Consider the following 14,891-nt stretch of genomic DNA (forward strand, 5'->3'; position numbering starts at 1 on the left):
ATCATCACCCTCTTCACTCTCCTATCCCAGCACCAGGTACCAGACTCCTAGAGCCAGCCCCAAACACCGCCAATGACGCACAAAGCTGACACCCCAACTGTGCATCCTGCCCTGTCTTGTGTTTCCTGCAAAAGTCTATGGACAGCTCTGGCCCAGGCTTTCTCTTCAGCCTCATTCCAAAGAACCGGTGTTCCGTGCATGGCTGTCCTAGAACGGCATGACGTACGTGTCCCTCCTCTCAGGAGCTGCGAGTACTAAATTGTCCTAAAGGAATTCAACTCTCTCTGTTGTCGCCAGTCACACCCGGAAACGAAAATCCTAAGACATAACTGAGACAGAAAGTGAGGAGGAGGCTGGCCTCGTGGGTGGGAGAAGATTCTGGAAGGCCAGGGCCTGAGTCAGGGAAGGGGGGACATGCTTACAAAGAGCAAAGAGCCAAAGATGAGGCAGGATAAAAGGTGATGGGGAGTCAATCTGGTTTTTGTAGGTTGAGTCTGAGGCACTGAGGACAGAGCTCAAGACCTGGTCATGCCCTCACTGGGGGACTCTAGGCAGGGGCTCTACCACTGAGCCACACCCCCAGCTCTGAAGATTCTTTCTCTTGATGGTAAAAAGCACTAATGGGAAGGAACTAGAGGGAAAGGGATATGGATTAAAAAAAAAAAAAAAAAAGGACGGCAAATAGGGTCCTGTGAAAATAAGTGGAAGCCAGAGGGCCAAGCCTGGAGTTTCAAGAACCCCCACCCACCAATTTCCATCCCTTGTGGCTTCCACAGCACTTCAAACATACATTCAGTTACGTTCTTTCCCAGCACTGAATCCTCCACTCAGTTTTCCAGGTACATCTTGCAACCCTGCATCTTGGAGTGCCCCAAGCTTTCCCCTTCATCATGGTGACACATGCATCCAACACAGGACCCGGAGGCCCCTAAGTCCGCCATACATTTTAATAAATGGTCACACTTGCTCAAGCCCTGCTTTAACAGCAGCCATTAAAGACTGTGGAAGACAAGGCGAAAAGACCTCCTCGGATTCACTGGGAATCCCTAAAATTCTGAGCTCTACAGATTGGCCAGGGGTGGCCTCAGCCCCTCCCAGGAGAATTCCTTCTGGCTTTGAACCCTCTGCCATTCAAAATATAAACAGGCTCATACACAGAGTGTATGAGCAGGGTGAAAGGGCAGCCTCCTCTGGACTCAAATCAATCGGCTCCATGCTTGAGTGCGCTAGCTAAACCCCTCTGCCCCAGGCTTTCCTTGCCCCTAAAGGGACCCTGGGGATTCATTTCTTGCCCGTCCTAGATTTATTTCCAGCTGGAAACAAAGAAAGGAAAAAGAGAACAATTCCGCACTTAAGTTAAATTTGCCTCCAGCTGGTTGAGTCCCTTGTCAAAATCCCTCCAACACTCTCTTAGCTACTTTTCTGGTTGTGGGGACCAAATTCCTGACTGGGAGCTCTTTACGACAGGAGGGGTCTATTCCGGCTCAGCGTTTCAAGAGGTACAGTCCGTCTGGAGGGGAGGAGAGGAAGGCATGATAGCAAGAAACTCCGTGGTGGTGGTGGTGGTGGTAGGAATATGCAGCTGGGAATCCCCGCCTCCTCACATCTTAGAGGAACAGGAGGCAGAGAGCAGACAGGAAGTGGGCTGAAAACTAGCTGCGCGGCACTATCTCCCAGCCAGACAACCACCTTCTTCACAGGACCAGTTGTGCTCGCTTGCAAAAGGTCATCACAGCGGGACCGTTGATTGCTGACGTATGCAAAGAACAACGTGGTGGGGAGGGCCACTGGACCGTCATCTGATTATCCAGCCGCTCCCCGCAGACATTTGCTTCCAATTCCTGTGGCCATGGGGGTCTCAGGGAAGGGGCTGGGGTATATAGGCTGGGGAACCACCATCCATGCTGGGCACAGACCTTCCAGTGAGGTTGACTTAGGGTCACCCATGCTCTAACCTCTGACCTCTCTCTCATCCATGATCTGTAAGAAAACCCAACACACTCATTGGTTCCCCAGGATGAACCTTGGTGGAATGGAATCTTGCTTTGTTGTTGGGACCTTATGGAGGAGGGGAGACATTGCTTAGTCTCCCCATTAGGGAGAAAATTTTCACAACAAACCTCCAAGCCCACCCCACCCACCCACCCCATCCTGACCCCAGCCCTGTGACTTACTTCCTCCATCAAGTCTCTACCTCCTAAAGGTTCCACGGTCTTCAAACACAGCGCCACCAGCTGGGGACCATGTGTCAAAACACGTGAGCCCATGCGGGACGCTTCATATTCCAACCACAACAAGCACCCTAAATGAGATTGATCTGGCTTCTGAGTGGCTAGGAGCAGTGTCACTGTGGAGACTGGGGACAGACCCGGCCAGGCTTTGGCTAGGGTGACCAAGGGTGAAATTTCCTTGGGCCTTCAAAGTTCTGGACAGCAGAAAAAAGTTGGGTTCCAGCTCTGTATTGGACACTCATTAGCTTAATGACTCGGCTGACTTGATTTCTGCTTCAGACTTGTTTCCACATCCCTACAAGGGCAATATGGAGCACCTGGCTGAAAGATCTTCCTAAACTGTATCACATTCAAGGTGAGGAACATGGACATGACTAACTGGAGGACACCTGTCTGTAGAACGTGGGATTTATTATATATATATGTGTGTGTGTGTGTGTGTATGTGTATATATATATATATATATGTATATATATATAATTGTAAATATAAAGATATGTATATTTACATATACATGCATGTGGGGGGGGTGTCCATGTGTTGTGTGAGTACTCAAAGAGGCCAGAAGGCATCAGACGTCCTGAATCAGGGGTTATAGGTAGTTGAGAGCCACCCAATATGGGTGCTGAGAACCTAACTCCAGTCCTCTGCAAGAACAGCAGTCACCCTTAACTGTGGGGCCATCTCTCCAGCCCTATGGAACCACACTTTTTTATTTTTTTAATATTTATTTATTTATTGTGTATACAGTGTTCTGCCTGCATGTGTCTGTAAGCCAGAAGAGAGCACCAGATCTCATTACGGATGGTTGTGAGCCACCATGTGGTTGCTGGGAATTGAACTCGGGACCTCTTAACCACTGAGTCACCTCTCCTGCCCCCCCATGGAACCATTCTTAAATGGATGAGAAAGACTGGAGCCTTACTCATGTTCAGTGCTGCCTCCTGCACTTGGCTTTGGCCGATATCAGCATCCAGGTCCAGCATGAGTCAGAACCTTTATTTTTTTTTTTTTTTTTTTTTGGTTTTTCGAGACAGGGTTTCTCTGTGTAGCTTTGCGCCTTTCCTGGTACTCGCTTTGGAGACCAGGCTGGCCTCGAACTCACAGAGATCCACCTGGCTCTGCCTCCCGAGTGCTGGGATTAAAGGCGTGCGCCACCACCGCCCGGCGAGTCAGAACCTTTAAAAAAATGTCTTCTAGGGCTGGGGGTATGGCTCAGTCTGTAAACTGCTTGCCTGAGGACCCACGCTGGAGCTCCAGCATCCATGTAAAACCTGTACACAGCAACGTGCCTGAAATCCCATCGCCGGAGAGGCCGAGACGGGGATTGCTGGGGAGGCAGAGATGGGGATCGCTGGGGCTCACTGGGCAGTTACTCTAACAGAATCAGTGAACCCCAGGTTCAATGACAGACCCTGGCTCAGAAAATAAGGTGGAGAGAACTTGGGAAAGACCCCCAACGTCAACCTCTGGCTTCCACACATATGCCATGCCATCTAGATTCTGAGAGGATGTGAGAGGAAGCATGAACCAATTGTCTCTCTCAGAGCCTGCCTGGTTTTGCTCAACATGAAGTTCTGCCCCCTCCCATTTATTTCCTGAAAAATGATACTATTTCATTCATCTTTGTGGCTCAATAAAACTCCCTATGTATACATGCACATCTTCATCCACTCATCTGCTGGTGGGCATCTAGGCGGACTCCAGAACAAGGCTAATATTGTTTCCATTTAGAATTAACCGGGTCACCCCCTCCAAGGCTCAGGGACACCCCAGAGGAGTAGACAGAAAAGAAGGAAAAGCTGGAGGGAGGTGGGGGTGTTCCAGAAGGCTGTCTTGTGGGCGTGGTGCGGCATCTGGACTCTTGGACTCTCAGCAGCAGTCAGGTGTGATTGCCTGAAGAGACCGACTCAGACCCCATCCTGGGGGGGGCACCCAGGAGGCTCCACCCCTCCCTAAAGACCTATAGGCAGTGAATGGTTGCTGGGGGAAGGAGATACATTTTCTACAGTATCTGATGAGTTGTCCATGCTCCTGTAAATATCCCCTACCATGCTCTTGTAAGCAACCTTGATGAAACTCCTTGGATCCCCAAACCAGCAAACAAATAAATACATAAAGATGCAAGATGGAAAGATGGCTGGGGCTTGTAGGCTTCTGGTCAAACCAAAAACACATGAAATGAACTTCAGATTCAGGAGAGACCCTGCCTCAAAAAAGCAGGTGGAGAGGGCTGGACTGGGAAAGTGGCTCAGCAGGTAAGAGCACTGACTGCTCTTGCAGAGGACCCAAGTTCAATTCCTAGCACCTACATGTCCACTCACAAACGTCCAGACCTCCAGTTCCAGAGGCCAGAAAAAGATGCTCTTTTCTCGGCACCAAGTATGCATATGATGTACAGACATACATTCAAGCAAAACACCCATGCACATAAAATGAAATCTGAAACAAGGAAAGTTTTAAGGAGCAGACAGAGTGGTGGTGGGGGGGGGGGGGCTTTAGCTCAGTGGTAGAGCGCTTGCCTAGCAAGCACAAGGCTCTGGATTCAGTCCTCAGCTCCAGAAAAAAAAAAAGAGAGAGAGAGAGAGTGTGGTAGAGGATGCCCAGAGGCCTCTTTAGACCTCCACACTCACACATGGGCTATACAACCCACGTACATATGCATGCATACATACAGAGAGAGACAAATAGCTAATGTGCATTCAAGCATATGGGAAATTTACTTCATTCATGAAAGAAGATGTTTACAGGAATGCTATGCAAAAACTGGAAACAACTCAAATATCTTATAGTAGGAGTTTAGTTACAAATGATGTGTGTTCCCATATCCCATAACCACTAAAAATGGTATTATAGAAGGCCATCTGCCCACAAGATGGCATGATTGGTCCATAAGCACAAAAAAGGTCTCGAGTTTTGTTGTTGTTATCACTTCTTGGTTCCGTTTGGATTTTTGCCAAAGGGAGACTCCAGGCTGCTTTGAAAGACGTCATTCTAGGTGTTTCTGCACCTCAACACTGAGCATAAATAGGGCCTTTTGACTTATAATAGGACAGTGCCCAAATATACTCATTATAAATTACCAAAAATGCATTTGAGGGACACAGTAAAGCCTTGACCTGAATGCCACTAAGCTGGGTGTGCTGGTTGAACTGGTAATCTCCACACTGGGGAGCTGGAGATGGGTATTCCTGTGGTTCAACTGCCCATCCAACCAGCATACCTTAATCAGTGAGCTCCAGGTCCCAGTGAGAAACCTTGTCTCAAAATAATGAGCTGGATGGCTCCAGTGTCGACCTCTGACCTTCACATACACACAAGGCCTTGTGTACCTACATATGTATGTACATATTCTTTCATGTATGTGATATATATAATTATATGTAGTATTTATTGTAGATAATATGTATGTATATTCTTTTGTGTATATTATCTATATAATATATTTCTAGCCCCATGTGTTGTGGAATATTTGTACACTATGTAAAAATGTGTTGCTGTGATTGGTGTAATAAAAAGCTGAATGACCAATAGCTAGACAGGAGGTATAGGAGGGACTTTGGGGCAGAGAGAGAACTCTGGGAAGAGGAAGGCGGAGTCGCCAGCCAGCCAGAAGAAGCAGGATGAGCAGTATGGAGAGATGAGGTAACAAGTCATGTGGCAGAACATAGATTAAAATAAATGGGTTAATTTTAGTTTTAAGAGCTAGTGGGACAAGCCTAAGCTAAGGCCAAGCTTTCATAATTAACAATAAGTCTCTGTGTCATTATTTTGGAGCTGGTGGTACAGAGAAAGAGTCATTGCACTCGTGGGCAGCAAAGCCAGGCTGTGCCAGGGCCCAGGGCTTTGGGAAGGAATGGCTGAGCCTGGTCCATCTATCTATCCTTGCTCTGACACTGAGGGAAGCCAGGCACCACTTGGCACCCTGGCATCTGCCTGACTGTACCCCACTTAAGCTTGATCTGTATTTGTGTGGCCACAGATAGCTAGTAGTACCTGCCCCAGGTCTGAATGTGTTGGAGCCAGAATGAGAAGAAATGGGCTATCGCTCATGAGGCTCCCCCCATTCCCCATCCAACCAAGGTAAATAGGAACCCAAGTCAGGACCCACAAGCACGGTGGACCTCTTCACCCAGAGCACTGGGCTCAGGGGTTGTTAGGAAAATAAAGACCTGCATTCTCAAAGTCCATAGAAAGGGGACCAGCCGGCCCAAGGCAGTTGGGGGTGAGGATGAAACACCCACAAGCCCCACAGCCCAGATGACCAGGGTCCCGTCCCGTACTTTACCTTCATCGCAGTTACTCCCAGTAAATCCCGGGCAACACCTCCACTCCAGTGCAGTCACGGTGCGGTAGGAGACCCGGTAGGTCGGTCTGATGAGAGTCCTGTAACTAACACAAGGACGAGGTCAGTGGGGCGTGCACGCCTGCCCACCCACCCCAGACTGCCTGCTGGAGGTACTGGGCCTACTTCGAGCGCAGGAAGCCACCAGGACAGTGGACCTGTCACCTCAGCTTTGTGCTCATTGGCTCTGTGGTTCTAGACAAATCGCCAGCCCTAGAACCCCAGGCAGGGATCAGAGACTTCCAGAGTACTCTGCTTTCTCTACCCCCTCATTAGAGGATGCTTGCCAGGTGCTCTAACACCTTGAGATATGACCTGCCCCCAGCATCTCACTGGGGGATTCTAGGCAGGTGCTCGACCACTGAGCCACACCCCAGCCCCTCACTGGGGCATTCTAGGCAGGCATTCTCCCACCAAACACCCTCAGCCCTCTCTTTAAGACAGGGTCTTATTAAATTGCCTAGGCTGGCCTTGAACATGCAGTCTTCTGGCCTCTGCCCCTGAGTATCTGGACTGCTCACTGTACTGGCTGGTTCTGTGTGTCAGCTTGACACAAGCTAGAGTCATCAGAGGAAGGAGCCTCAGTTGAGGAAATGCCTCCATGAGATCCAGCTGTAAGACATTTTCTCATTCAGTGATCAATGGGGGAGGGCCCAGCCCATGGTGGATGGGGCCATCTCTGGGCTAGTGGTCCTGGGTTCTATAAAAAGCAGGCTGAACTCGGGAGGCAGGGGCAGGCGGATCTTTGTGAGTTCGAGGCCAGCCTAGTCTACAGAGCGAGATCCAGAAAAGGCGCAAAGCTACACAGAGAAACCCTGTCTCGGAAAAAAAAAAAAAAAAAAAAAAAAAAAAAAGGCAGGCTGAAAAAGCCATGGGAAGCAAACCAGTAAGCAGCTCCCCTCCATGGCCTCTGCCTCAGCTCCTGCCTCCAGGTTCCTGCCCTGCTTGAGTTCCTGCCCTGACTTCCTCCAGTGATGGACAGTGATGTGGAAGTGTGAGCCAGACAAACCCTTTCCTCCCCAACCTGCCTTTTGGCCATGGTGTTTTGTCGCAGCAACAGAAACCCTGACTAAGACACTCCGCCAGGCATGTACCACGGGACTGCTCGTCCCTTCCTTTCTCTAGCTCTCCAAACGCATCCAGCTGTTGTGGGGAAGTGTCTTACATTCTGAAGTGACATTGGGGTTGTACTGTGGTAGGAGCAGGTGCCGCCCTCAGCAAACGCATGTCAGTGAAAACTCGGGCAGCCACAGTAGAATCCTTCCTCAGCTCAAACTCCGAGCCTCGTCAAGGTGGTTAAAAGCAGGGCTGAGGGGACGGCGTGGTCAGGAAAGTGCTTGCCTTGCACATACAAAGACGTAAGTTTGATCTGCAGAACCCGCATTAACAAGCCAAGTGTGGTGACGTGTGCTCATGATTCCAGCGCTCGGTGGAGGCAGGAGAATTCCTGAGGCTTGCTGGCCAAACCAGTCTACCCACATCGGTGAGCTCCAGATTGAGTCTTGACAAGCAAGGTTGAAGGGCTGGTGTAAAGGTATGATGGGTAAATAGGCATTTTCTGCCAAGGCTGATGACCTGAATTTAATCCCCTAGACTCACATTGGAAGGAGAGAACCAACTCCCAGTCTCTGCTGCTATGTGTGCCCTGTGTGGGCATGCATGCACACGCATGCACGCTGGAGAACACGCACACACAGAGAAACATTAAAAAATGAAATCGGGCCGGGCGGTGGTGGCGCACGCCTTTAATCCCAGCACTCGGGAGGCAGAGCCAGGCAGATCTCTGTGAGTTCGAGGCCAGCCTGGTCTCCAAAGCGAGTTCCAGGAAAGGCGCAAAGCTACACAGAGAAACCCTGTCTCGAAAAACAAAAAAAAAAAAAAAAATGAAATCAAGCCCAATGTTATGGTGCACACCTGTGATCCCAGCACCTAGGGAGGCTGAGGCTGGAGGATCTCATGTCTGAGGCCAGCCTAGGCTATTTATAGTGGGACCCCCACCTCAAAAAAAAAACCCACAAAAACAAAAAAACACCTGTGTGGTCAAAGATCACAAGCCCAGCTTCATGTGTGTGGCTTCAACTCTCTACCCAAACATGTCTGCACCAATCCCCCTTTAATAGAAGACTACATGACTTCACAAACATTTAAATCCACTGCCATGGGGGTGACTCAGTTGGCAAATGGAGAAATGACGAATTAATTGGTAGCAGCATCTGGAGCTACCCTGTTGACAGGAAAACACACAAATCACAGCCATTTCTAAAATTGGATTTTAGAAATAGAGCTCTGCTTGTGGGAATTCTTGAGCGTCCCCTCCAAGCCGTGTTTCATAAGCACTCCAGGGTTCTGCTACAAGCCCCTGCTTTTCTTGGGGTGGGACAGGCCCCTCTACACACCGTGTCACACGCTGCCCCTCCCCCTCCCAGCCTCTGAGCCCCTCGGGGTACTCCAGCCCACATCTCAAGCGATGATGCTGGTCAGAATCCTAGTACAGGGCTGGAGACATGGCTTGGCAGGTAATGTGCTCACCGTTCAAGCATGAGGACCTGAGTTCAAATCCCCAGTACTCATGTAAAAATGCCAGGTGTGGTGGCATGTATTTGTAATCCCTGAACAGGGAGGCAGAGATAGGAGGACCCCTGAGGTTCACTGGCCAGCCAGTCTAGCCTACTTGTGAGTTCCAAGCCAGTGAGAGACCCTGTCTCAAAATAGACAGCCAGAGGGCTGGAGAGATACCTCAGTGGTTAAGAGCACTTGTTTCTCTTACAGAGGACCCAGGTTCAGTTCCCAGCACCCGGCTCACAACCATAACTGCAGTTCCAGGGGATCAGAATCCCTCTTCTAAACTCTGAGGCAGCACACACATGGTACATATATACACATGCAAGCAGAACACTCATACACACAACATAAAATAAATCTTTTAAAATTGTTGTGAGGGGCTGGAGAGATGCCTCAATGATTAAAAATATGTACTGCTCTTCCAGAAGACCCAAGTTTGATTCCCAGCACCCACGTTGGGCAGCTCATAACTGCCTGTAACTCCAGCTCTGGGGATCCAACGCCTCTGGCCTCCACGGTCACCTGCACTCACGTGCACATACCCATACTCAGACACACACCATACACTTCATTAAAAACAATTTTAGCCAGGCGGTGGTGGCGCGCGCCTTTAATCCCAGCACTCGGGAGGCAGAGGCAGGCAGATCTCTGTGAGTTCGAGGCCAGCCTGGGCTACCAAGTGAGTTCCAGGAAAGGCGCAAAGCTACACAGAGAAACCCTGTCTTGAAAAACCAAAAAAAAAAAAAAAAAAAAAATTTAAAAATCTTTAATTGTTTTTTAAAGTGGACAACATCCAAGGACATTTGCATATGCACACAAAAATAATTATTATCACGATACAGAACATTTAAAAAAACTTTATTATTATTATTATTATTAATATTATTATTGTGCGGAGAGGGCTGTGCACATACCACAGCACACACGGAGTGATCACAGGACAACTTCCAAGGGCTGGCTTTCTCCTTCCACTCTGTGGGTGCCGAGAACCAAACTCGGGTCCTTAGGCTTGGCAGCAAGCACCTTTACCCGCTGAGCCATATCACTGGCCCTAATACAGTAAATTGAGATTCAATAACAGCCAGGGGGATACTGCGGCAGGCGGCTTATATCCGCTCCTGCAGAACAAGGCAAGAGGTAGAGACCATTCTGGTTCCAAGCTTGCACATGTGGAAACCGAGGCCGGAAGATGTTAAGAAACGTTCACAGCAGCCATGCTACCAGTCCGTGGCACGGTGAACTGAGCCGGAGGAATCGTTCCAGGAGCCAGTTATCCTGTTCAGGCTATCCTGTGCCAGGGAACACTTTTCCTTCCAGAAGCTGCCCTAGGCTTCTGCTTTCAGGGCCCTGGACTGCAGGGGGAGAGCTTGTCCCTCCAACACAACCCACTGGTTCCTAGTCTCCGGGCCACGCTGCGGTGGGCTGGTGGCACTCAGACTTCCAGAACTCCGTAAAGCTCCTAGCGGACCGCAGCGACAGGCACAGGCTCCACCAGTGGGTGGCGCTGTTTCACCAGCCTGGCCGACCAAAGCTCCGGTTGATGGACAGCTTTGTCTCCTGGGTGGATACCCAGAAGGCTTCGTATGTTGTGAGCCACCTGCCTATGTAAGACGGAACCTCCTGTGTCAAACCTCCTGTCCCTGGTCTTGCCCACGAAGGTTCCCTTCCCTATCTGCCTTCACAGTGAAACTCCAATGTCCCCTCCTCTATGAAGCACCTCTGTCCCCTGGGCAGAGTGACAAGCTCCCTCCTCTTCCCCTCTTACTCATCTTGTGAGAGAGCTTGGTGAGAAGTCACTCTTGCTCTCAGCAAACCATTGCCAACAGTCTGCTTTGTGCAAGCGATGGGAACGTGATGGCACATTGGTCGTGTCCACCTTTGACCCCAGCACTCAGGAGGCAGAAGCAAGCAGATCTCTGTGAGTTCAAGGCCAGCCTGGTCTACATAGCAAGTTATAGGCCAACCAGGGCTGCATAGTAAGATGATAAGACTCTGACTGTCCTGGTTAAGGTTACTATTGCTGTGATGAAACACCATGACCTAAAGCAAGTTGGGGAGGAAAGGGTTTATTTGGATTACACTTTCACATCACAGTGCATCACTGAGGGAAGTCAGGACAGGAACTCAAGCAGGGCAGGAACCTGGAGGCAGGGGCTGATGCAGAGGCCATGGAGGGGAGCTGCTTACTGGCTTCCCCTGGTTTTCTCAACCTGCTTGCTTTTCTTTTCTTTCTTTCCTTTTTTTTTTTTTTTTTTTTTTTTTGAGACAGATTTTTTTTGTGTGTAGCCTTGTTGTCCTAGAACTCACTCTGTAGACCAGGCTGGCCTCGAACTCACAGAAATCTACCTGCCTCTGCCTCTTGAGTGCTGGGATTAAAGGCGAGGGCCACCACTGCCTGGCTCAACCTGCTTTCTTACAGAACCCGGGACCACCAGCCCAGGAATGGCCCCACCCTCAATGGGCTGGACCCTCCCCATCAATCACTAATTAAGAAAATGCCCTACAGGTTTGCCAACAGCCCTATCTTATGGAGGCATTTTCTTAATTTAGGCTCCCTCCTCTTAGATGACTTAGGTTATGTCAAGTTGACATAAAACCATCCAACACACTGGCCAAAAAACAAAAAATAATATACAGGGCAGGCACAGAAGAGTGAGAGGCCACCAGCAGATGGGTATGACGAACAAAATGCTGACTTTCTCCAGTTTTGTTTGTGTGTGTGTACGTGTGTGCATACCACAGTGTGTGTGTATGTGTGTGCGTACCACAGTGTGTGTGTACATGTGTGTGCGTACCACAGTGTATGTGTGTGCATGCCACAGTGTGTGTATATACACATGTGCATACCACAGTGTGTGTGTATATGCGTGTGCATACCACAGTGTGTGTATGTGTGTGCATACCACAGTGTGTGTATACATGTGTGCATACCACAGTGTGTGTGTGTGTGTGTGTATATACATATGTACATACCACAGTGTGTGTGTATATGTGTGTATACCACAGTATGTATATGTGTGTGTGCATTCCATAGTGTGTGTGTATATGTGTGTACATACCACAGTGTATGTATACATGTGTGCATACCACAGTGTGTGTATGTGTGTGCATACCACAGTGTGTGAATACATGTGTGCATACCACAGTGTGTGTATACATGTGTGCATACCACAGTGTGTGTGTGTGTGTGTGTGTGTGTGTGTGTGTGTGTGTGTGTGTCACAGAACAACTTGTGGAGTCAGTTCTCTCCTTCCACCATGATCAGAGAACAAACTCAGGTCCTTAAGCTCGGCAGTGAGTACCTCTCCCTGTGAGAGAACTCACCTCACCACGTGCTTTCCAGAGAGACCTCCACCTGAGGCCAGACGGGAAGAGAGGGAGTCGGGGGCTGCTAACTGAGAAACAGGGGCCCAGCAGGGACAGATGGCCTGACTTTACGGAGAAGAAAAGTAACACCAGAGGAGAATCAGGTCAGACTCCAAGTAGTGTAAGTTTGAAAGATGCAGCCGCGCGGCGGTGGTGGTGTACACCTTTAATCTCACCACTCCATGAGTTCGAGAGCAGCCTGGTCTATAGAGTGAGATCCACGACAGGTTCCAAAACTACACAGAGAAACCCTGTCTCGAAAAACAAAACAAAAGCAACAACAACAGAAGACTCAAGCCCCAGTGGGACCAGCGAGTATGCTCCGCGTGCCTGCTGAGCAACATATCAGAGCTTTTTGCTGGAGTCTTGGGAGGTGGCTCCACAAGAGTGCTTCCTCTGCAGGCCTGAGGACCTGAGTTCAAATCCCAAATAGCCAAGTATAAAGCCTGGGCCTGGCTACATGTACCTATAACCTCAGAGCTGTGACAAGTCGAGACAGGAGAATTGCTGGGGCCTGATGGCTGCCAGCCTAGCGCAGGATCAGTCAGAGAACCCGTCTCAAGGGGATGAGGAAGGAAGCGATAGGAGAGGACACTTCCCATTCGCCTCTCACCTCCACACTGGACCTGGACCCTGAGCAGTCAGAGAGGCCTGGTCTTCTGCAGCAGCCCCCAACCCTGCAGAGACCCTCTGCGGCAGTTACTATTGATCATCAGCTTTACAGAGTCTGGAGTCACCATGGGGACAAACTTCTGGGCACGTCCATCATAGAGTTTCTAGATTAGCTCAATGGAGGTGGAAAGACCCACCTTGAACATGGGCAGCACCATCCCCTTGGCTCAAGCTGGGGTCCTGGACGGAATAAAAAAGGAGAAAGTGAGCTGAGCACCAGCATCCATTTCTCTCTGCTTCCTGACTGCAGATACCATGTGACCAGCCGCCTCACGCTCCTGCCGCCATGCCTTCCCCTCCGTGATGGATGGTACCCTCCGACTATGAGTCAAAAATCAAACTTCCTCAAGCTGCTTTTGTGGGGTATTTTGTCATCGCGATGAAGAAAGTAACTAATTGCACTGTGGAGTTCTATGTCAGCTTGACACAGGCTAGAGTCACTTTGGAAGAAGGGACCTCCATTGAGAAAATGCCCCCACTGGATTAGCCTTTAAGTAAGCCCACGGTTCATCTTCTTGATTGATGATTGTTTGGTGTAGGAGGTCCAAGCTTGCTGTGGGTGGTGCCAACTCTGGGCTGGTGGTACTGGGTGTTGTAAGACAGCAGGCTGAGCAAGCCCATTACTCCACCACGGCCTCCACCTCAGTTCCTGCCTCCAGGTTCCTGCCCTGAGTTACTGCCTTGACTTATGTGGATGATGGACTGCAGGTGGGGTGATGAAATAAGCCCTTTCTTCCCCAAGTTGACTTTTGTTGTGGTATGTTCTCACAGCAACGGAAACCCTAACTAAGATACCAACACGCTCTTCAAGGTCCTCCAAAGAAATTGTCAAAGTCACAAGAATGTGGCATGAAGAGAACTCTGAGGGGGTCTTGTTACAGGCCCACAGCTATGCAGTGACTGTCCTGGAAGGCTGCGGATGTGCCCAATGTGTGCCCCAGAGCAGGTTGCATTTAAAGAGATTAGAAGGGCTGGAGAGATAACTCAGCCCGTAAAGGCGCCTGCTGCCAAGCTTGACAACCTGAGTTCAATCCCCGGGACCTGCCTGACAGAAAGAGAGACCCAACTCCTGGAAATTGTCCTCTGACCTCCACATGTGTGTCATGTCACACACACACACACACATTTTAAGAGAGAGATTTGAAGAAAGTATTCCCATCAGGGATAAGATACCCGATCACTGGAGATAGATGAGCAGAGGCCATAATCCTCTGCCCTTCAAAGGAGACATGAGGTCTCTTCGTGGGACCCTGGGTACCACCATGATCCAGAAGCCTCTGGCTCAGCCCTAATTCTTCATCTAAAAGACTCTGACATCTCTCTCTCGCTCATCCTTCCAGGATCCCTGGCTTGCCTGGTCCTCTGCTTCTTCATCAGAGACCACAATGAAGAGGAATAGGCTGGGAGGTAGCAAGACAGGCCAGAGACAGGATGGAAAGGGGAAAGCAGTGCTGGGGGAGGATTATTTATCTCCTGGGTCACAGCAGAGCACCAGCAGGCAGGGAGGGCTGGTCCCACTGCAATACTGAGGCTGGAGGGGTTGTCTCCGGCCTCTGGCACTCCCCAGTGTCAGATGGAAGGGGCAGCAGCCAGTCATGGTAGCTCAGCACTTGGGATTCCCTGTGATCTCCGCTCTTGAGAAACTGAGGCAAATGAATTGTGAGTTTGCGATCATCCCAGGCCACCCAGTAAGTAGGTCAGTAGACTTCATCTCA

The 14,891-nt window shown here is 49.8% G+C and overlaps 1 protein-coding gene across 2 annotated transcripts in view; it reads right to left on the reverse strand.

The window, feature by feature from the left end:
- The window catches only part of Col26a1 (collagen type XXVI alpha 1 chain), a 146,979-nt gene that overhangs the window by 82,333 nt on the left and 49,755 nt on the right, over positions 1 to 14,891 (reverse strand). The window contains exon 3 of one of the 2 annotated variants that reach the window (XM_052754030.1): positions 6,520 to 6,623. In XM_052754030.1, the coding sequence (XP_052609990.1) occupies positions 6,520 to 6,623 (104 nt within the window). The remainder of the gene's footprint in view (positions 1 to 6,519; positions 6,624 to 14,891) is intronic. The other variant, XM_052754032.1, reaches the window with a different exon arrangement.

Source organism: Peromyscus californicus, unplaced genomic scaffold (assembly GCF_007827085.1).
Source record: "Peromyscus californicus insignis strain IS unplaced genomic scaffold, ASM782708v3 Scaffold_2__1_contigs__length_46816999, whole genome shotgun sequence".
NCBI classification, from domain to species: domain Eukaryota; kingdom Metazoa; phylum Chordata; class Mammalia; order Rodentia; family Cricetidae; genus Peromyscus; species Peromyscus californicus.